Raw genomic sequence first — 21834 nt, forward strand, 5'->3', positions numbered from 1 at the left:
CTTACTCCACATCAGCCTCCACCACTGCCAGAGCGCGCACACACACACACACACACACACATTAGCAGCTTCGGAGAGTTGATGCGTCAAGAGCAGCTCTGCTTACACACCTCAAGAAAAAAAAAAAAACAACAACTGCAGCAGCAGTTTAAAGTAAAACGTAAAAAAGCGTCCACCTTGTAGTGAATCCATCCTGCTCTTGATGAGCTCCTCATTTCCAGACCTGTATTATTATTATTATCCTGTGCTGAACAAACCAGCAGAAGCCTCTGAGATTTAATCACTGAGATGTGGCGGTAAGGCCGTTTTTCGTTTTCTTTTCTTACTTCATACTTCTGTTGCTCTTCGTGGGATGTTTCCACTGCTGCGCTCCTCATCCTCAGCACATCTTAGGCATATGTGTCTCCTGCTTTAAGAGCCACCAGCTCAGAGTCCTCTGTGTGGCGCCCATTCAAGTGTTCAGTGTTAGTGTCATGGTGGTACATGAAGGCGGGCACCTCTGTGATGGAGGTGGCGGTGTAGGACGTGGAGCGCATGGAGCAGTGGTCCTTTCGTCTTTGGCCCCACTGGGTTTTATACTGCATCCACTGCCTCTTTAGAGCCGCCTGCACCTGGAAGCCACACAGACAGACACAGATAGATCTCACCAGCAGATCTTACATCCATTAGGAGAAAATGCGCCACACCAAAGGACATTTCTACAACTTTCCACCAGAAGTGCCCTCATTCTGTTTTGTTTGCCTGCCGCGAAATGATTCCAGCAGACATTCAGATTTACTCACAAATCAAAAGTGGTTACGGCGGAGTGTAAGAAAGCGGGAGCTCGTGTAAACAGTATTCCGCGACAATATTAATCAACCCGGCAGTGATTTTAACTGATGCATGAGTAAGTGCTGCAGCATATGTGGATTGCTTATGTTTAAACCGCATTTGGGAAAACGTCAATACACTGAACTCCCTTTTCCTGCGTTATTTGTGTGTGTGGCCCCCTCATCACATAAAATAAGCAATGTATAATGTAACTGTATGTCACAGTTGTCTGGAAGGTGTATAATCGTTCCCTCGTGGCAAAAATGAAGCTATCATCTCATATTTCTACAATTTATCTGCAGACTGATGTGTTTTTTTTGTTTTGTTTTTTTGTTTACTTCTCTACCCAAATGAACTGATCAGAATATTTTACAGCTTCAGTAATTACGCATGCAACCAATCTGATGTCAAACAGGAGCTCCACAGGGATGTTCATAATGCCATCTTACCGCAAACATTTAACTCAGAAGACATTAATTATCATGTAAAGCAAATTGGTTTTGTATCATCTCAAAATCCATTCCTATCCAGATGACTTACTGTAAGTCACTCCTCATAATCCCCCTTATTTAGTCCTTAATGTGATAATCAGTCACACTGTTATAAAAAGCAACTAATTTGTCTCCCATATCCAAATTTTAGTAGGGATGCTTTGGAGCTTTGTCATTTAAATGGACTGACATAGAAGTGAAACATATTCTAAGTCTTATAAGAGTGATCAAAATCCAAGAAATAACACAGTTTATAAAGTCTTATGGCTTATTTTTGCCCCCACGACTTGTAACCATTGCATGCTTATTCCTGTCTCACTACACACTAACACTGTTCCAAAGTCCTTCACATCAAGGTTCGGCCTGAGGGGAACAGAGCTGTGGCTGCAAACAACCAGCAATAATAAACACTGACAGGAAAACATCATTCTATAGTGCTGATATGGTAGCATCTATACAGGTCACACATAAAGGCGTGCTGGAAGGAAGGATGGGGATTCATGTTTAATGGCAAAGATGTCGATAAAATCTTTGCAGTGTTGTTGTCATGGTACGTGCACAGTCTGCTCTGACACAAATTCTATGCTCTGAGGCATTCAGGCAAATGGTTGAGGATTTGTCCAGATGACAAAATTCATGCCACCTGGAGCCAAACAGATCTGTGCAGAGAAACAAAGCCTGAAGAGCAAGAACTGTCTCATAATGATGATGATGTACTGGCCATATGTCTAGGGTTCATTTACGTCTTACTGCTGTAGTTTTCGACTGAATATTTCAGTGTAGGAGGGCTCAAACAGTCAAATACCTGATGATACTTTAAATCCTTGTGTTAATAACACCATAGCCTAACCTACTGATCTAACTGGGGGTTGCAGAGAAAATACACAACACAAGGGTTATATCATTATGCAGCATTAAAGCATAATGTACAAACACCACTCTATATGTGGATGTCAAATGGCATCCGATCATCAGCATTTTGCACACAATATAATTGTCATTTAGATGTTTTTAAAAAAAAAAAGGAAAAAAAAAAAACACCTCAGACACACATTTGCCCTCTTTATACCAACAATGCAGAATGATCTGGATTTGTAAAACTGGATTTAATGCGAGAGAGAACGTTGCCTCTGGCTGTCCACCTCATTACTTACGCTGCAGTTTTTGGAGAATGACCAGGATCATTTGTGACCATTAACACAACATCGCCATCTGGCCAGCGTTTACAAAGCCATTGCAACTTGTCCAGTTGCTTCTACTCTGAGGATTGTGACAATATCTGCAAGGATATTGATGTAACTTTTTACTGAAACGGTGGCAAGTAGGACTACCGGGATTAGCATGCGCTGTTGCTACCAGAACAACTTTTCCACGCGCAGAGATATCGGCAGCGATCAGCCACACTTTCAAAAAGTTTCCAAAATCAGCTTTAAGAAAGTGTGAGATCTGAGCTGTTGTGAGTGCTCCAGTAGGATTTCACTCCCACTCGTCACAGCCAAGTGACTATACCAGATTTGTGCAAGTGGTGCGGATAAATTCCCTGCAGCTGAAAGATATGTGCATTATAGATGCACATGCCTGAGTTTATATGTACTGATTTTAAACTAATTACACACCATACCAGAGCTGTAACCCCTGCTGCAGTACATGTTAACCAGCTTATTCTGTTACAACCTAACAGTACTTTAATTACTGTGGCTTCATTAACACACAACAATCCCAATGATATAAATGAAGCCACTAATTGCCATTAATAAGACAAAAGAGCAGCTGAGGCTTACATCTTCCATGCAGAAAGACTTGCTTGATGTCACAAATACAGCTTGAGAGCTGTTTTTCTCTCTGACCCATCCTCACAATGGAGCCTTTTGAGGAGACAAGGCAGGCCTTTGCAGTCTGGCCTTGAAATTAAAAACCTCAATTAAGCCCAGCTCCAGGAACCCGTGTCCTGATTAAGGGGGCATGAATTGGTCATTATGCGAGTGGAGCAGCATACCATGTCATTCCCTTGTGACAGTTTGTGTGTTTTGCTCTTTAAACATATGCACCATGCTTTGTTTTTAGTCTGCACGTTAAATGTTTTAAAAATATTCAGCTGGTTAGTCATCAATGAGCTAAAAGCTGACTAATTTTCCAGGTTGCACATATAAAACATAACTCTCTCAGGTCATGCAACTATGATTTTTTTTTTCTTCTTTAATTCTACAAAATGCCTCCTAATTTTCTTTTTGTCTTTGGTCATGTTTCTTACTTAACTAATGTCGCAAATGAAAGAAAAAAAAAAACTCAAGAGTTGAATATCTGCCTTGTCTGCACCACTTAAACTCCCCTGGATCCCGCCAAGCTGATAAAAATATTGAATTTAAATGAACAGCACATAATCTTTGTGGAGACCTTGAATTTCAAAGCATCTTTCATGCAATGAGGATGAAGAGCCAAAAGGTTTCAACAACCTCATTAACTTCAGAATCACACTTTTGTGGAAATCTAGCCTGTTGGTTTGTTGAAGTATTTCAAGTTCTGGAAGATTGCAGTCAGACAGCTGCAGACAGATTTAGAAAAGCTGACAGAAGGACATGAAGGGAGTCCGTTTCCAGCTGAGCTTGGCAACCACACAGTCATTTATTCAACATGTCTTTCTCCTCACCTGACATGACCCTTCATCTTTTTACTGCCGCAGCATCGGGATAAGCACAGTGGTTGAATTTCAACGGCCGTATAACCTGTCAGAACCGAGCTTATGACAACTTAAGCTGCAAAACCAAAGTTTGATATTCATGGGTCATTTCCTGATGTGCTTTCAGGTAAAAGATGTATGCTGAAGAGATGTGACCGAAAAGAGCATAATCTGAAACCTGTTTTACCTGATGGAGAATGATGCCTCATACATAACGCCGCTGGCAACGAGCAGCTTTACTGCTCCATGACTGAGCAGTGTAACATGTGCAGGTTGACCTTTATAAAAGGAAAATTGCTCCATCAAAAACACAACAATAGTCTGCCAAACATGTCAAACAAGTTGGCATTTTGGCAATATGGGGCTATACAACATCCTCATACAGAGCGGTATTTTTCAGAACTGAAAACATTACTGACAATTTTCATGTTTTTTTTTTTTTTTAGTTTTATCTAAAACAAATCATGCATTTTTCATGCTTAACCATAAAGCAACTCCCATTTAAGCTCAAGAGTAAAAGGTTTTAGGACATAAAAGAGTCTAACTTGGTTCTCTTACAATTAAAGTTTGAGGTTTAATAACATTTTATTCCATCCTGCCACCTTATGCATCTTAAAGTAAAAAATATGATGGATTGATTTCAGGCTTCCCCCTGGCTACATGGCTAAGTGTCCTTGGGCAAAACACTAAACGCTACGTTGCCCCCAGTGTGTGTGTGAATGGGCGTGCCGTGTAGTGTAAAGTGCTGAGTGGTCAAAATGAGCGCTTTATGAGTTCAAGTCCATTTACTGTTTGATTTAAAAGTGGAAACACAAACACACGTAATGTTTTGGGAGTCCTGAAAACGGAGAAGTTTTAGAATTTGTGCACTCGTGCAACAGCCTAAAGTTGTGTAAAATGTAAACATGTAAGGATTTTGTGGCACAAAATGTGTACCGTGTGAAATTTACAACTTTCGAGCTGTTGCTGTTAAACCAACACATGTAGCTATGATATGCTTTTATATGTTGAGACGCCACAAAACAAACTCCTTCTGTTTTTTACTGATGAATATGACTTGTGCTTTTTTTTCTTTACATTTCGCAGATGTTTTTTTTTTTTTTTTTGTCCTTGCACCTAATTTTTGTGGCCTCTGCTTGTGGATTTATCCTCTTTTAGAATAAAAGAGTTAAACACTGTATGAGAAGAGTGTCTGTTTTAACTCCACCATGTTTAACTCTCTCCATGTTTGATCAATCGGTTGTTCCTGAAGTCTAAACTTAACCAAACATGGACTGAAAGCAGACAAACACTGATTAGCCATATCATTAAAATCACTGACAGATAAACAAACATTGTTCACTTTGCTGTAATGCAACTCTTGCTAACTGTGTGCAGACATGCCATTGGCTGCTACTTTTACACTTCTGATGTCTGATGATGTTTATAGAGGGCAAACCAAACGCTGCCTCTGACTCTGGTGTTTGACCTAACCTTGTCTCTGATTGGTCAAAGCTTTTCAGCATCACGAGGAGGATCTGTTTGGTGTAAACAGCAAATGTAAACAATAAAATACCTTTCCTACAACAATAATTTTAATTATTACTCTGCAGAAGATGATCTTTTGGTTGACGGTCACATCATTAATTCCACTAAAACCACATTCAGCCCCCAAATATATGTTTCCACTTGTTTAGTTCCTTAATGGCTTCTTTTCTGAAAGTTTATTGTGAGACTGTTTTTTCTTCTGAAAATGATTTTGGATCCAGGTGCAGAAAGAAAAAACAAAAAAATAGTTTGTTTCCCAAAACAAAAGTCAGTAGATTTGTAAATTTTACAAACTTCCATTGCACCTTGCAGAGATATATTATCTCTTTCCTTGTTTCCTGTCAGTTTATCCTATTTTACAGCCTGTGATGCTCGTCCGTGTCCCTCGGCCGTTCATCTCTTCTGTCTGATTTGGTGATATTTGGAATCTTTTTCATCTTCCTGCCTCAGTTTAAGACTTTCTGGAGTTTTGCGTTCAGCCTTGTAAAGGCTCGCCTTTTGTTTGCCGTATGTCTGTTTGCCTTGCAGTTGGGTCCTCCCCCTCAACTTTCCCTCACATCGAGCTCTATTTTTAGCTCACAGATGTGAGAGCTGTTCCGACCTTCTCTTCTAATTCTCCAAAGAGATAAAGACTTCCTAAGACAATATGAAAACGCATGAAAAGCTCCTACCTCCCCATTGAAGAAGCAGAATATTGTTGCCACCAGTAAGCCCTTGAAAAAGGAAAAACAAACAATTATTTTCTTTTCTAACTTAAGTGGTTTTCTTGCATTGAGTTAGAAAAACAGCATTTTAAAAAGGGAGAAAATAGGAGTAGAACTACAATACAATTACTCAGAAAGTGACCAAATGAGCTGCTGGTTCATTGAACTGAAAGCTAACCCAACAACAAATTACATTAATCAACCTTAAAAATCACAAGTTAGACGACTGTTTTTCTCTGAGTGTTCTCTGGGGGTTTCAGCTTTAAAGTTGAAGTGTTTTTTTTTTTTTTTATCTTAGGAGCATATTTTGAATATCTTTTTTCTTCATCAGATACAATTTTCATCCAACCGAACATAACGCTTGAGTCCACGGCGCAGTGGAGCAGCACTATCCTGCTTCCTAATGCACCACTGAATTACCTTTGAGCTGTCCACCTACTGTGGAAATTTAATGAGAATTTAGATGAATTCTGTAGTTCAGTACCCACCTGGTAGTGCATGAGAATGTGCATGACGTACTCGTAGACCTCACCAGCCAGCCGGTTCTCTGGCCTCCACGGAAAAATGACAAACTGTATTCCCAGCAGGGGCACCAGGATCAGGGTGGCTCTCACTGCCTTCATGTACATGTTGGACTCTGCCCGGTGTGTGTCTCTCAACTTGGTAACCAGCACTCTTATGATGTTTAGTAGGAAAAAGAGGTTCACCTGCAGAAAGAAAATGAAAGAAAAGAAAACTGCGAATAATGACCGGATTTCTCCCGATGAGATCCGTTTCGATTCTGTGAACATTAAATTAGAGCGCTGGCAGACTCACAAGAAGTGCTGCGACTATAGGTCCATGAACTGCATAGAGCAGATGGGTCTCCACACTCATCCAACAGCTACAGAAGAAAAAAAACCTATCAGTCAGTACCGCTCGCCACCCAAAACACACATTCATATGAAAACACACGTGTGCAGATCAGCAAGCTCTCACTACCGCACACAGCTCAGCACATGTGTAAACATCTTCTGTTTATTTCGAGGAGTTTCTGGAGCATTACTCACTTGTCATCAAAATACTTTTTCCTCGCCACGGCGTGGATGGACACAGGCACAAGAGGAAAGCCTTATGCAGGAAAAGATGGCAGCCATGTGAGGTGAAAGTCATTCGTCAGTCACGCGACAGTAAAAAGCGCAGTTGGCGGTGTTGGTTTTAAACTTCCTCGGGAAAATAAACTGTTTCTTGTCTGAAGAGACGGAGACGTTTTCATTTCTTAGAAATTTTTCCAATCATAATTTCATATTCCATTGTGAACAACGACACATCCAGATGGTTCGTCGTCTGCGGCAGTTCTGTCCAATTTCACATCATGACATTAAATCACCCAGTAGAGACAGAGCTCACATTCATACTGTGATTGTGTCCAGTAAGGAGAAAGTAAGTTGTAAAGCACACACACACACACACACACACACACACACACAACTGACTGTTGTCAGTTTTTGCAAAAGGTAAGAAAGACCACCGGATAATAACTTACCCCAGCCCAGGAGGTAGTACCAGTGCAGATGCTGCTCCTCTGCAAACACAGCCACCACAATGAGCGTGTGCAGGTAGATGCCTTCACAGAGCATCCAGAAATAATTGCAGCCCAACATGTACATGTGGAAGAAGTGCAAGACCTTACAGCCAACCTGCAGAGAGAACACACACACTTATTTGCTGTATGTGCTCTGTATTAAAAAGATTCACTTGAAATACAGCTGACATCATCTCAGCTTGAGATTAAAGGAAGGAGAAGAGCTTCTAATGGGATCCCTCATTGCTCATGGCAGACAATCATTATCCACTGATATCTTTTCCGGGCACAGAGAATGTTTATTCATTTACCCCCTTCGGAGGTGAGTTGTAAATGATTGGGTTTTTTTTTTGTCTATGGGGAGGGCTACAGTTGTGTATGTCGCTCTGCACACAAAGAGAAGGAAAATCCTTTGTATGGGAATGTTACTTCATACTTTGCATCCCACATTGTGCAACAAAATGACAGCATGTCTCCTTAAAGTTTTCTATTCCTATGATTGAATCATTATGATGACAGATGATGACTTTAATGACATATCATTATCACGTCAATCTCCAGTCTACTGATGTGATAATTATCGGCGCTCTTGTCGATGTGCCACAAGTAACATTTACTCAAATGACGACTTAAAAGGCCCAAATAAGCTTTTATCGTGTTGAAAATCGACTTTAAAGAAAAAGTCTTAAAAACTTTTCTCCTAAAAATAACTTTTGTTTTTTTCCATGTGATTTAGGGACTCATTGCATCTCTCAGGACCTTTGTTAGCACAGCATGTTTTGTGGACGACATCTCAGCCAACTCCGTCTGCCTCGGAGACGGCTGCTCGTCCCGGTTCTACTTTGCGTCCTCCTCTTCTCTTTTGCCCAAATGTATTATATTTGAATCTAATTCTTTAAAAAAAATAAAAACATGTTGGAAGCAAAAGGTTCAACTAAACTCACATCAACATCATCATTTTGCGAATATAATAAAGCTGCAGTATATCATGTGGATGTTTCTCGTGTTTTCAGCCTCCTCCCTGGTTTGACATGAGCTTTGGGGCTTCACTCCCCCCACACTATTGGCAGACCAAACCAAAGTCTGTATCACCACACCACAGCAAATAAAAAGAGCATGTTTTCTCAGTGATAGCAAATCTCGCCAACAATCCACCCTTCCTAAATCTCTAGCACAAAAAAAAAAACCCAACCTCTTTAAGTCCTGCTCTGGCAACAATTAATTTCCAAATGTTTCCCAGTAGATGTAAATGCTTTCTAAACCTTTTGTGCTGAAGATTTCTTTCCAGCTTTGTCTTTCAAAGCAGAGCCACCATCACAAGTTTGTTTTGACCCGATGTAGCATCTAAGCACAGCTTCATCGCAGTAAGACCAGATTCATAACGTCGTGCAGAATCGTAGGACGTTTGGTGAACATGTGAATAGACGGAGAAGCAGGTTTCAGACATTAACCAGCTGCAGCTTCTGCAGAGTCCTCAGTGTTTCCAGGACTCTGTCTGGCAAAAGACGCTTCAGCTTGAAAGCAGGACGGGCTGATGGGATTGTGAGTAACGTGAGCCAAGTTCTGCAATCCTAGCTGTTAAATTCTTAGGTTTTGTAGGGTTCTTTGATCTTCTCAAACCCAATTTTTTAAAAGAAAATAAAGTTTTTGAACAGATTTAGCTGAGATATTTGCTAATTTACATACCAGAAAAGCGAGCATTTATGTGTTCTTGACTTGCAAAAAGTTCAAAGCACTATTTTGTCTGCTTTTTATTAACTTAATCTGGCCATATTTAACTTCATTTGGGTCTACAAAAGAGCAAGGAAGATCTGATCTCTGGAGTGCAAGAAACTCTGCAATAACACTTTTTAAGAAGCAGCAGTGGCAGCACTTGGTTAACAGGCTGCCAGTATTTTGATTTCCAAGGAGGAGTAACACACAAATTTATGTTCAGAGTTGATATTGAAGCATTCCTATATGACAGATTTATTACCTCTATCTAAGCAGACCTCAGAGTTTCAAAGAATTCCCATCAGACATTAAGCTGCCAAACTCCATGTGGAAAATGTGGAAGGCAGCAAAAACAGTGATTGTAGAGTAAAAAAAGCTGCTGGCAAGCTGAGGCACTGAAATACTACACTGTAAAGTCTTCTGTAAAATCTACAACATTTGTTTTTCATTGTTTTTCCTTAATTGATTGATTGATTGATAGATGGATTGATATGACTTTATTTTCTACAAAGAAAAAAAAGATACAATTTAATCAACAAGTTAAAGAAAAGTAACTATAGAGTCTGAAAAGGAAGAAGATGAAGCAAAGTTTAATTGACCTTTCATATTAAATTAATGAAAAAAAAAGTTTTTTTTTAAAATTTGGTTTTATTGATTGTTTGTATCGGCTGCACGGTGGCATTGTGGCCTCACAGCCAGAAGGTTGCTGGTCCAATCCTTGGACAGTGATCTTTCAGTGTGGAGTTTGCATGTTCTCCCCGTGTGTGCGTGGATTCTCTCCGGGTACTCCGTCTTCTTCCCATGTTTGGTTGCATGTGTCAGTGCATGTTAGGTTAATTGGTTACTCTAAATTGTCCGTAGGAGTGTGAATGGGTGTTTGTCTCTGTGTGGCCATGCGATGGATTGGCGAGCTGTCCAGGGTGTACCCTGACTTTTGCCCAAAGACTGCTGGGATAGACTCCAGCTTCCCCACGACCCTTCATCCAACTAAGCAGTTAGGAGAATGAGTGAATGACTTACATAATTTTTTTTAAGTTTTGCAAGATATCCTGTTTTTTTTTTAAGCAGGTTTGTCTTTTTTTCTGTTTGTTGGTTGGTTACTTAGGGCACATTCACATCAGCCTTTGTGATTAGAATCTGAGTCTGTTTGCTTGGAAAGTCCGCTTTGTTTGGGGAGCTGTCAATGCGCAAATGAGTTCTGATTCGGACCAAAGAAGCAGAACCTGCAAATGCAGGTCTCAACCTGTTTCACGCAGACCAAATAGAGCAGGGGTGCCCAAGTCCAGTCCTCAAGATCTATCATCCTGCAACCTTTAGATGCAACCCCTGTCCAGCACAGCTGAGTCAAATAGCTGAATTCTTCTTCTGCATGTCATCCAGCTCTGCAGAGGCTTGCTAACAAGACACTTATTTGATTCAGGTGTGTTGGAGAAGGGTTGCACCTAAAAACAGCAGGATGGTGGACCTCCAGGACCAGACTTGGGCACCCCTGAAATAGAGGAAGCGGACAACAAAAAAGTCCCTTCCTGCATTTGACGTAGCTCTGCCTTGTGGCTAAATACATATCGATCGCATTAAGAGCCCTCTGCCTCGTTTGTTGTTCATACTGCATCCTTTGTTGCAGTGTGTTTCTGTAGTATGCTCGCATAAGACAAAAAAAACCAAAAAAAACCAAAAAAAACAGCGATCATTCGAGAGTATTCTTCTTCATGCGGGCTTATTCTCTCTTTTGCCAAATACGAGTGCAGCGCCAACGTTGGTGGGAATTGGGATATATTATTGTAAAGGTTTGGCCCAATTGACGAAAGTGCAGCATGAACACAATCTTGGTCTGAATGGATACCCACTCCCCCAACAACTGAGCCGAGTCCCCAATCAGACCGACTCTAGTGGACTATCCTGATGTGAATCCACCCTTAATGGCATACTACTCTATCGTCATAGGGATGGCAAGTTTGTCAGACAATTAGCGTCCTGCAGCTGTACAGATGATACCAGACTCCAGATGTTTGCTAAACTAGCTGGGATTATCTTAATATTACATATTTTCTGTAGCTATTATTGTTTTTTTATTTTATTACTATAGATGTGTTTAATCAGTGTTATCATATTTAACAGTCGTCTCTTAGGCATTAATGCAAACAAGTATGAACATTTACTTAAAATATGACAATAAATATTTCTGAAAATATTTTTTTTCAATGAAAAACATTGAACTGGTGGGTAATTTATGCACATTTCTTTGAAGTCAATCAACACTGTCTGTGGTGTGTGTGTCTGTTACTCAGTGGATTCTAGCTAAACAAAAACATCTCACAAAGCAGCTTATATATCCTCATTTATTAACAAATAAATAGATAAATATCTCCATATGGATGCTTGACTGTACAAACAGTAAAATATTTGGTGACTTGGTAGTAAATAAACACTTACCGGGTTTCTTGCCACCACTTTGGGATTGTTGACTACGGTGACAAGGTAGATGATGGTGAGGGCAGAATTAAGCACGTATGAGCAGAAGAGGTTCTTATGGAGGGTGATCCTTTGGCAGCTCAGACTCCTGTGTAGCAGACAGTTTTTTTCTTAGTAACGTGCTGACATACCAGGACAAGCTGTGTTCAGAACAACACGCCTTAACACCCTGTGCATACAAGAAGTGCTGGTAAATAATGCATGATGGATCCCAAGGATGCTTTCTCCGAAGCTTGTCTGGCCACTCATGACAAACAATGTAATATACATAATATGAAGTGCAGTTGTACTGAGAACAGCTTGGGATAAAAATGTTTATGTCTTAAAAAAGCTGAGTTGCAATCAAACCGAACCACAGCTCACAGAGAATTACATGTCAAACTGTAGCATAACAACCTCCTAGCTGGATGACAACACTTGGAAGTGAAGTTAAAGCTTATTCATATACCTGTCATAGTCAGTTGTATCTTTTATTGAGTCATGAAACCTCTAGAGACCGGTGAAAACAGGAAGAGCTCTAATTTTTGCTAAATATGGGCAAGAGAACATGCAATAGTACATTTTTTTCTGCCTTACTGAGAGGCCATGGTGCCCTAAAACAGAAAAAAAAACTGTCAGATATTAAGAGAAATGCAGGAGCTACTGAAAGCACATATACAAGGTTTTATTTTTATCTAGACAAGGATGTCACAACAGTCTTTGGATTGTACTTCCAACTACATACTGTGTTGTACAGCAGTGTTTTTATCTGAGCCTCCTCAGAGTGTTGATGTAGAGTTGTAAATAAGTCAGTGTTTCAGCTACACACGATTACACAACACTGAGAGCGTCACATCTGGATCACATAACACAAAACGAAGCCTTCAGTATGTGAGGGGTTGTGGCTGCAAATGCACTAAGTTTGATTCTTGATTGAATTGTTCATTTGTGGTGATTTTGAGCCTCATGAATCATGTCTGTCATGCTGAATCGCTGCGTTGCTGAGGCTTGGCTCTCATTGGGTGACAGGATTCTGTGATCATGCACCTATCACAAACTCAACTTATTGATTTAAGAGTGCCAAAAAAAAACTTTTGGTTCCTTGCAAGATTTGTTCTCACTAACAAATGCATTTAGGATGTCTTCATCATCCTTTCATGATGATTTTATGTTCTAGTTATCCCCAATTAGACAGTGAACAAAGTGATATTTTGAAATGTCATGTGGTGCATTTTTATTCTTATGATCTCTATATTCAGATTTTTCTACACATGTATCTTTCAGATAAAATATAAAATATTATTTTAGTTTAAAAGACCTTCTTATCCTGTCGTTAAATAAATGCAGATTAATTCAGCTGATTTCTAAGTTAAAAATGCATCAATGATATGTGCTCTTTTGCAGTTATCGGCTATTTCACCCTGAACTTTTATCTTATTTTATTTTTATCAAATGGAAATTATTGACTTTAAAATGCTCTAACCTTTACACTCTGGAAATAAACAGTTCATCTTGATAACAATCCATAATTAGGGATGCACTTTTTGCAAGTATATCTTTTCAAGGAGGAAGTCAGTGAATTGAAAGGGCACATAGCGTAGAATTATGTATGTTCATGAGCTTAATCTGCTGCACAAGACTACTAGATAATGTTAAAAAAGACACGAAGCAGACATCATCCTTTATTAACACTGGAAAAATATCTGTCTGGCTATGAGACAAATGCATAAACAGTCGCATTTACAGTACTAGTTGATTTTGCTGACTGTAAACAATATGGAAACCAGCAAACTACAGAAGAAGCAAAAACACCATGTGTCACTTTTAATAGTATCGAGAGACACTTTAAGCATAAAGTGACCATGAGATGAATCATTATATTAAACATGCAGAACAGGAGCATAAATGTATCACCTGAAGTAGAAGAAGATGGCTAGAGAGATCAGCAGCGAGGCTATGGACAAAGCATGCCCCACAATGGCCATGTAAAACAGGATGTACGCTGACTGGAAGAAAACACAAAAACAAGACACAAGTTGTTTACAAGAGGAAATGCAGAGCAGTGAAGTTAATGAGATCCTAAAGAGGTCATTTTTAATTTCATCTTATGATTTACTGATAATGTATTTAAATATTTACTCTTTCATGCTTTTATTTTTCCATTTTTTCAATTAATTTCCATATTTTTAATCTTCTTGCTCTGATTTGCAGAGTTGTGTGTGTGTGTGTGCGTGTGTGTGTTGGGGGATTAGGGTTGTGTTCATAACGTGCATATCATGGGTGGTCACAACGCTAGCAGACAATGCTAGCAGTTAGCCTCCTTTTACTGCCTAAAAGCAGTCAGCCGTGTAGTGTAGCTTTTTGTCCGGCCTTGCAGGGATCAACTGTTTTTAAGCAGATCAGCTAATGACTGAGAGAACACAAGCTGTCATAGTCTGTTAAATTATCAATTTGTATCATGGCTGTTTGACAGGCAGTGCCATCTCTGCCTCATTCAGCTTCTGGGATGTTTTGAGAAACAGGAACTTTGCACCCTGCTAATCAACCAGTAGGCGAGACCATGGCAGTTTCATCATGGCGGTTACAAACCTCCGTTTCCTCCTCACGGGCAGCCAATTAAGGAAGACTCAGCCAGTGTTGCACCTTAACACGTGGTTAATTTCATTTCAGGAATATATTCCCATTTTTTTCCCAGTCCATTAAAATGCAACACTTGTTGCTACAGCAACCGCTGTTATTATTGTTTTCATGGTCTTTCACTCAGACTTGCATTTAATTGTTCTTTGCTGGCTGATCACCACTGCACCAATTCTTTTTTTCTGACTGACGTTGAATCTTGTGTCTGTCTGTATATGAAAGATACAAGGAGCCTCCGGCGGTTAAAAGTGAAGCCTATGCGGAAGTGCATAAAACTGCAGTTCCCCCCTCATCCATTAGGGGCTGACTCCAAAACAGAGCAAATCCCCATACACTCCCATGTTAAAAAGACCAACTTCACATCAGAAATAAACACGTTTACAGCCTGGTACAAAAATCCATTTTCGGTTTAATAGGTCAGGTTTACCTTCATGACAACTGTAGGGGGAGTAAATTTTTTTCTAACTTGCCCATTTAAAAGTAATTTGATCTTGAAGTTTGGCATATTTAGGGGCGTGTCCTTTTGATCAACAGGTACAGGTCACTCTTCAAGTCAGAAGAACGCAGAACAACCGTGGTTAACAACTTGACTTAGCTTTAGCTCGCTTACCTCCATTAGCTACTTAGCTCCTGTTATCTCTGGGTTAGCTTGGTTAGCTCTTAGCTACAGGCCTCTCGAGTTCGCTCAACGTCAATCATCCACCATGACACTCACAGCCCCCCCTCTCAGCTCCACCTCTTTACCCATATTTGTATTTTCCGGGTGAGACGACGCGCATGCCCCTGCCTAGAGGGCGATGGTAGGAACCGCCCACCGAGCTTCAATTCAGCTCTTCAGAAACCTATGGGTGATGTCACGGAGGCTACTTAATCTTTTATATACAGTCTATGGGCTGGACCTTTACATCCAATATGCACAACTTAAGAACATTAGAAAAGGTTTGGCAGTTTCTTTGGCTAAATGCTGGACTGAACTGTGTGCTGTCCTGATCTGGTTTCCATCTGTTTGCTGATTGTTTCTGCAGCCTGCTGCCGATGATGATAAGAAGACCGTTAAAATGTGACAATGGCCACACAGGGCTGTTAGCAGCGGGACTGTATGACCTGGGGAACAGAAGGCCCAAAATGGTTTGATTGTTTGGTTCCAATAAATGTAAACTCCATTTGTCCAGACAAACAAAACCAGTTTTGCCTGGCTGCCCTGCCTGCAAGATAAGCAGTCAGTTTAAAACTTAAGCCACATATATGAACACTTAACCTGTAACACTCAGCAGCAATAATCCAGGTTACATTTGAATTTTTATTTCATGTAAACATCAGAGTATCAGCATCTTAACTGTTTTAGAGAGAAACGTATCTTAGCAACTGTTGTACCCTCAAAAAACTGCATCTACCCACACAATAAACACTCGAGCACCTGCACCACAAAGGAAACTGTTTCGCTGACTCATCACACTGTGGCAACCATTCAGTAGATTTATGAAAGCAGAATATTTTATCTCACATAAATCACCTTCAGTTTAGCCTTGGTGTTTTCATTACAGAGTGTATAGTTGGACCAGGTCCTGTTGGTGTCTGGGTGGCGAAACCATTGCCCGTCTTCTCCACAATACTTTGTCGCCTTCTCTGTAAGTAGCAACAGAAGTATTGATTACACATCATTAAAAAAACAACAGATATTTAAAACTCATAACATTTCGAGTGTCATGGTTCACCTGTAGGGTCGAAATCATCAAAGTAGTTGGGGCAGTTTTGGGAGGTGTAAGTCCCTGCCGGGGTATCTTCCCAGCACAGCCAGCCATCCCAGTTGCGACTGCAGTACAGACCTGTGGTACCAAAGAAACAAGAAACTCTGTGTTTATAGAGCAGAAGAGCAAAAGAAGAAAGACAAAACTAGCATTGCAAAATATTCTCTACCTGATTTGTTATAAGGTAGGTCTCGATTCATTTTCTCAAAGCATTTGTACTGGTTGTCGAGGATTTTTTTCCGCCCTTCCTCCTCTTTTTGGTTGTCCACAGAGCTAACAGTAGCTTCGCTGGTGGTCTCCACCTCAGTGGAAAACTGGGCAGCCACCTGAAGTTTAGAGAGGTCAGCATCATATTGGCATTACTATGACATATTTAGGTGTATAGATGAAGTTCTCACAAAACCTCCCTTTGCTTCCATACTAAAAAAAAAATGTATGAAATGTTTTCACCATGAAGGCCATACAGAGCTAAACACATAACCAAAAATTTCCCCAAGTTGTTTTCATGAAACATTCCCAGAGTTTATTCTTCCTTTAGGATGTTATTTTCCACCTGCCATGCTGCAGTAGTCCATGGGGGGCTTTTTGTGCAGGGAGAAATACTGCTTCTTAACATAGCTTGATTAGCATGCAGCTACACAGGTTGATGGATGAATGATAGCGTTTCTCTCAGCATGAGACAGAAAACCAGTTCAATTGAAAGAAGTAATGTTCTTTTTGGAAATGGCTCACAGATAGGAGCCTTTTATAAGACATAAGACACATATGTTTTTTTCATATATCTCTGCAGCTTATGTTTCTCTAGACCCTTGATTTGAGTAGACTTAGACCTTTCAATCTTACCTAGGATTACCCTGACAGTGTTACATGGAGTGGAAGGGAAGATTTCTATTCTAGACTGCATGCAAACATGTTCACACCTCTGCAAAACCTTACATAAATTGCTGTGTGGATGTTACATGAAACACATGACGGGGTTGTGTGTAGTGTGACGGTAATGTGAACTGATGCTGCTAAATGCATGGTGTCTGCTCACTTTTTGGCAAAACGTTGCAGTCTAGAAATGCCCTTTACACAGCAAAATAAGGGCTATATCTACAGGAAAACAGACTTGGACTTGCTTTGGGAAGGGATATATTCCTAAGGGAATATATTTGGTCTGAGTCTGTGTGCTTGCAGGAATTTTCTGTTTTTTTTACATTAATGTGATCTGCACAATCACTCTAAAAAGGTAAATCAATCGTTTAGAGAGCCAAATACTGTTACTGACCCTTGCTTCCGCTAACCTCCATGGTCAGTGATCTTTCTCATGAAGAGTTATGACATAAACAGCTCAGAGTATTACCCTCAACCTCTCTTTGTTGTTGCCAGCACACAGTGTATAGTTGGTCCAGGTCATGTTGCTGTCTGGGTGGCGAAACCACTGTCCATCCTCCCCGCAGTACCTAGATGCATTTTCTGACAATGACATGGTGAATATATATCACTGTAATACAGTGTAATGTTAGCAGAACATGTTGAGACCAACAGATCCATAAAAGAGCAGTTCTTCTGAACCTTACTCACCAGTGGATTTAGAGTCAGAAAAATAATCCGGGCAGCTCTGAGAAGCATACATCCCTGCTGGCGTATCATCCCAGCACAACTGGCCATCCCAGTTACGGCCACAGTACAGACCTCCAAGAAACACAGAAACAATAAAACATTTATTTACAGGGATCTGAAAGGGTTTTGTGACATGCAACGCAGCACTGGGCATACCTGCTTTGTTAAAAGGCGGGTCCTGTTTTATTTTCTGAAGACATCTGTGTTCGTTCTCACGGAGCTTCAGTTTCTATGGCAGAATATTTTTAAGCGTGAGCATAACAAAGTACAGTCCTGTGGCATAATTGCACATTTAGCTAAACATCACCCCAAGCCTCTTTTCATGGCTGGTTGTGCAGAGTGTATAGTTGCTCCAAATCTTCTTGCTGTGTGGGTGTTGAAACCACTGCCCATCTCCTCCGCAGTACTTAGTGGCCTTTTCTGTAAAGCATGATCCCAATTATTTCAACTTCAGAGGGTGATGTGATACCAGTAGAGGCAAACTTCACTTCTAACCTGTCGGGTCAAAGCCAATGAAATAATCGGGGCAGTTCTGGGAAGCGTAGGTTCCTGCTGGAGTGTCCTCCCAGCACAGCCAGCCGTCCCAAATACGACTGCAGTGCAAGCCTGTGACACCACCCGCACAAAAACACAGAAAACATTCACAGCTCTACTGCTCATAAGAACATGTGGATAGAAACTAAAGTGAAATGTTGCTCGATTGTTAAACAATGGGTCAAAGCAGAGAGGAACAGTACCTGATTTATTATAAGGGGGGTCATTCTTCATTTTCTCAAGGCATTTCTTTTCATTTTCCAGGATGTTTTTTTCTGTTCTAACCCCCGCGGCCTCGGTGGTTGGTTCTCCTGCAGCATCCCTTAAAAAATTCCTTTCCTTTTGGGAACAAAAACGTCAATCTGTTGATTGGTGTACATACAGTAGAAACCAAAGCGTGCTCTTTCTCATTTTTCCATTTACTTCCAGGCAAAAATCCAGCAGAGAAAATACCTGTAATAGATTCTTTAAAGCTGGTTGACAGGAAGAGCTGGTCTGAACCCAGTCACCCGATTTGTCACAATATTTGGTCACTTTTTCTGTAGAGAAAACAGAAAGGCATGACAGTATAATCCAAAGCTGAATATCCTGAAAGCTTCATGTACTGACACAGTTTGCTGCCTGTATTTGTTATGCATTGAGTTTAGTAGTAAATCTCTGAATTCTTTAACTGTGTCTTAGCAGCATGTTGGCATAATCCAGACAAGTCAAATCTTGGCTTTACCAAGTAAGTATGATTAATTTATCTTGGCGAACATGATCAAACACAATGTTTCCACCTTTAGGAGTAGTTTTCTAGCAAATTCTCATATGTCAGGTTGAAAACCGCTTCTAAAGGAGATCCATGTCTGCGCAGACGATGAGATCACATTGTTCCTGACAACAACAACTGTCTAGTCCTCTCTGGCAGCTCATAAACTGTTCGACAACCACTTTCAACTGTAAACCTCCCCCTCAGGCCTCGTATCAGCAGCTTCAGCTTTCGAGAAGTCATAAGGGGACTCTCAGAGCCACATGCATTTTGGGAAGACATCCCCCCCACCACCACCACCACCATGAGCCATCTCTTAAAAACACCTCACTGCTCCCTCGTTCATACTGCTTCTCCCCATCGATCTTTCTGGCTCCAGTTTTCCTGCTTGTTTTCTGTGACTCCTCCTTTCTTTGCCTCGTTCTTTCCCTCCTCATACTCCTCATTCATCTCACTGCCCTCCACCTCACCTCCTCTTCCTTCGTCACATCGCATCTCCTAAATCAGGCATGACTTGAGTCTGGATCTCTTCAGCTCAACATTACTGAGCCTTGCATTATTCATGACGTAAAAACAGAGCATTCCATTTAATTTGACATTCATGTCTTAATTCTGTCCAAGTACAAGAAGTCACTTATTTACCTTGTGTCCAGGGTTTTAATCTTTGATACATATAATAATATTTTTCTTTCTTGCTCTTAGTTTCTGAAGCTATCCTAGCACATCGGTGAGGGCATATGTAAAGGCATGGTGGTGCTTAAGAGAGTTGCTAAAAGGTCAAAGGACAGCTTGAATACACACTGGTTTAAACAAAACAAGAATTTTGACGGTTCAACCTCACAGAAGCTGAGAACCAGCTATTGTAAAAATAACTTGTAACATAAAATAATGATAAGAGAGACTGTTGTTGCTGAAGCTGTTGGCATGACTTATTATTACTAACAGTGAACTTGGCTGCATTAACTTATAAAATGACCTGTAAGGTGAAAAAGAAAAGCAAAAATATAGGTATGTGATGTTACAGCAGGGACTTATTATTTAGAATAAAATAAACAAAAAGAAAACCCAACAATTCGGTCAATTGCTATAAGAGGCTGTCTGAGCATGCTAAACAACGAGATCTAGCTTGTAAGCTAAAATTCTTTGTTTGTTAACAATCTCGAAACAAAGACTCTTTCGGAAGTGATAAGCTTAGCGCCCCTAGTGGCCAAAGATTACATGGTATCCCTTTAATAGTGGAGTCAGAGCCTGAATCCTTAACACTGAACATGCAGAGAGGCTCTTGGCTGCAGACTGGAGAATGAGGCGGGGCTGGCTGTCCAACCCCGCCCTCTCAACATTTTGATTGGATAATGTTTCTCCTTCCCTCCTAATGGCCACTGCTAACCCTAACAGTAACCCAAACCCTAATCACGCCCATTTGACATCCAACTCTACCCAATATCCAGCCCCGCCCCATTCTCCAGGCTGAAACTGGGGGTTATTTGGAAAATCAGATCATTATTACCTCCGCCAAGCAGGTTATGTTTTACCCGGCATTTACCTGTTTGTCTGTTTGTGTTCAAGATAACTCAAAAAGTTATGGACGGATTCTCATGAAAATTTCAGGACTTGTTGGAAATGTGAAAAGGAAGAACTTATTTAATTTTGGTGGTGATCTGGATCACCGTTTTGATCCAGGATATTTTAAAAGGCCTTAGCAGGGGTTTGCGCTCTCCGAGTTCTTTTCTATTTGGATTTTGGAATCATCAGATCATTAAAAATGTCATTTAAACACTATAATCTGATTATTCTTCATCAAATAGCAGCAGTTATCTGACTATATTGCATGAAAACAACTACATTTCTCCCAAATAAAAATAGTGCATGTGCAAAAAAACAAAACAAAACTGTGTTGCTTTAGTCTTTTCAACATCTTCTGTTCAAAAGATGGAAGTAAAAATGTGAGCATAACAAAAGAAAATTGTGATCATGTGCAGTAGAGGAAAGGTGGTGTATAAATTAAGGGAAGGATTCAGATTTTGCAGGCTTGTTAGCATCCACATTAGCATGTGATGCTAAGAACAAAGACACCCCATGTTCAAAGACAAAGGCCAAACAAATAAGAAGGGTTAGGGAGAAAGAGTACATACAGCCTGACAATGGTACAGATCATTTTCCCTGTGTTGGGTCACTCCTAAAAAAAGTAGTTTCTAATATCCTGGAGGTCTCCAGCTGGTTGTTTTATTATGTTGAGAAAAAACATCTTACTAGTTTTGTCGAGGTCCTGATGATTTGGACAGCTTTGTGTTATAGACGTCCCAGCCGGTGTCTCGTCCCAGCACAACCAACCATCCCACATATGAGCACAAAACACACCTCAAGAGAGAAAGAAGAAAGAAATGTAATGACTATAACCATCAACACATTTTCTGTCTCTTCACTTGTGTTAGTGCGTGTTAGACAAATATCTTTTGGGAGTTATTAAAATCCCCAGTGCCCGCTCAGATCCGGTGGCTGTGCTGTCAGCACAACCATTAGCAAAAAAAACCCATCAGCTGCATTCTGATTCCACACAACACATTTACTAAATTACTGCACGTGTGATGCTCTCCCGGAGCTTTTACGTGACCTCCGGAGGCC

The 21834-nt window shown here is 40.4% G+C and overlaps 1 protein-coding gene across 1 annotated transcript; it reads right to left on the bottom strand.

Annotated features, from left to right (window-relative positions):
- Positions 1-389: 389 nt before the first annotated feature.
- Positions 390-17726, bottom strand: calcr (calcitonin receptor; the record flags this gene model as incomplete). Its single annotated transcript, XM_079259149.1, has 12 exons — positions 17668-17726; positions 16492-16648; positions 16290-16400; positions 16088-16200; positions 13852-13943; positions 11920-12046; positions 7735-7888; positions 7259-7319; positions 7026-7092; positions 6698-6916; positions 6177-6218; positions 390-611 (listed from the first exon to the last, which is right to left on the bottom strand). The coding sequence occupies exons 1-12, from the start codon at positions 17719-17721 to the stop codon at positions 390-392; spliced, it is 1419 nt and encodes a 472-aa protein (XP_079115275.1). The 5' UTR covers positions 17722-17726.
- Between the last annotated feature and the right edge of the window lie 4108 nt (positions 17727-21834).

The sequence above is a fragment of the Telmatherina bonti genome, assembly GCF_933228915.1.
Source record: "Telmatherina bonti genome assembly, chromosome: 19".
NCBI classification, from domain to species: Eukaryota; Metazoa; Chordata; class Actinopteri; order Atheriniformes; family Telmatherinidae; genus Telmatherina; species Telmatherina bonti.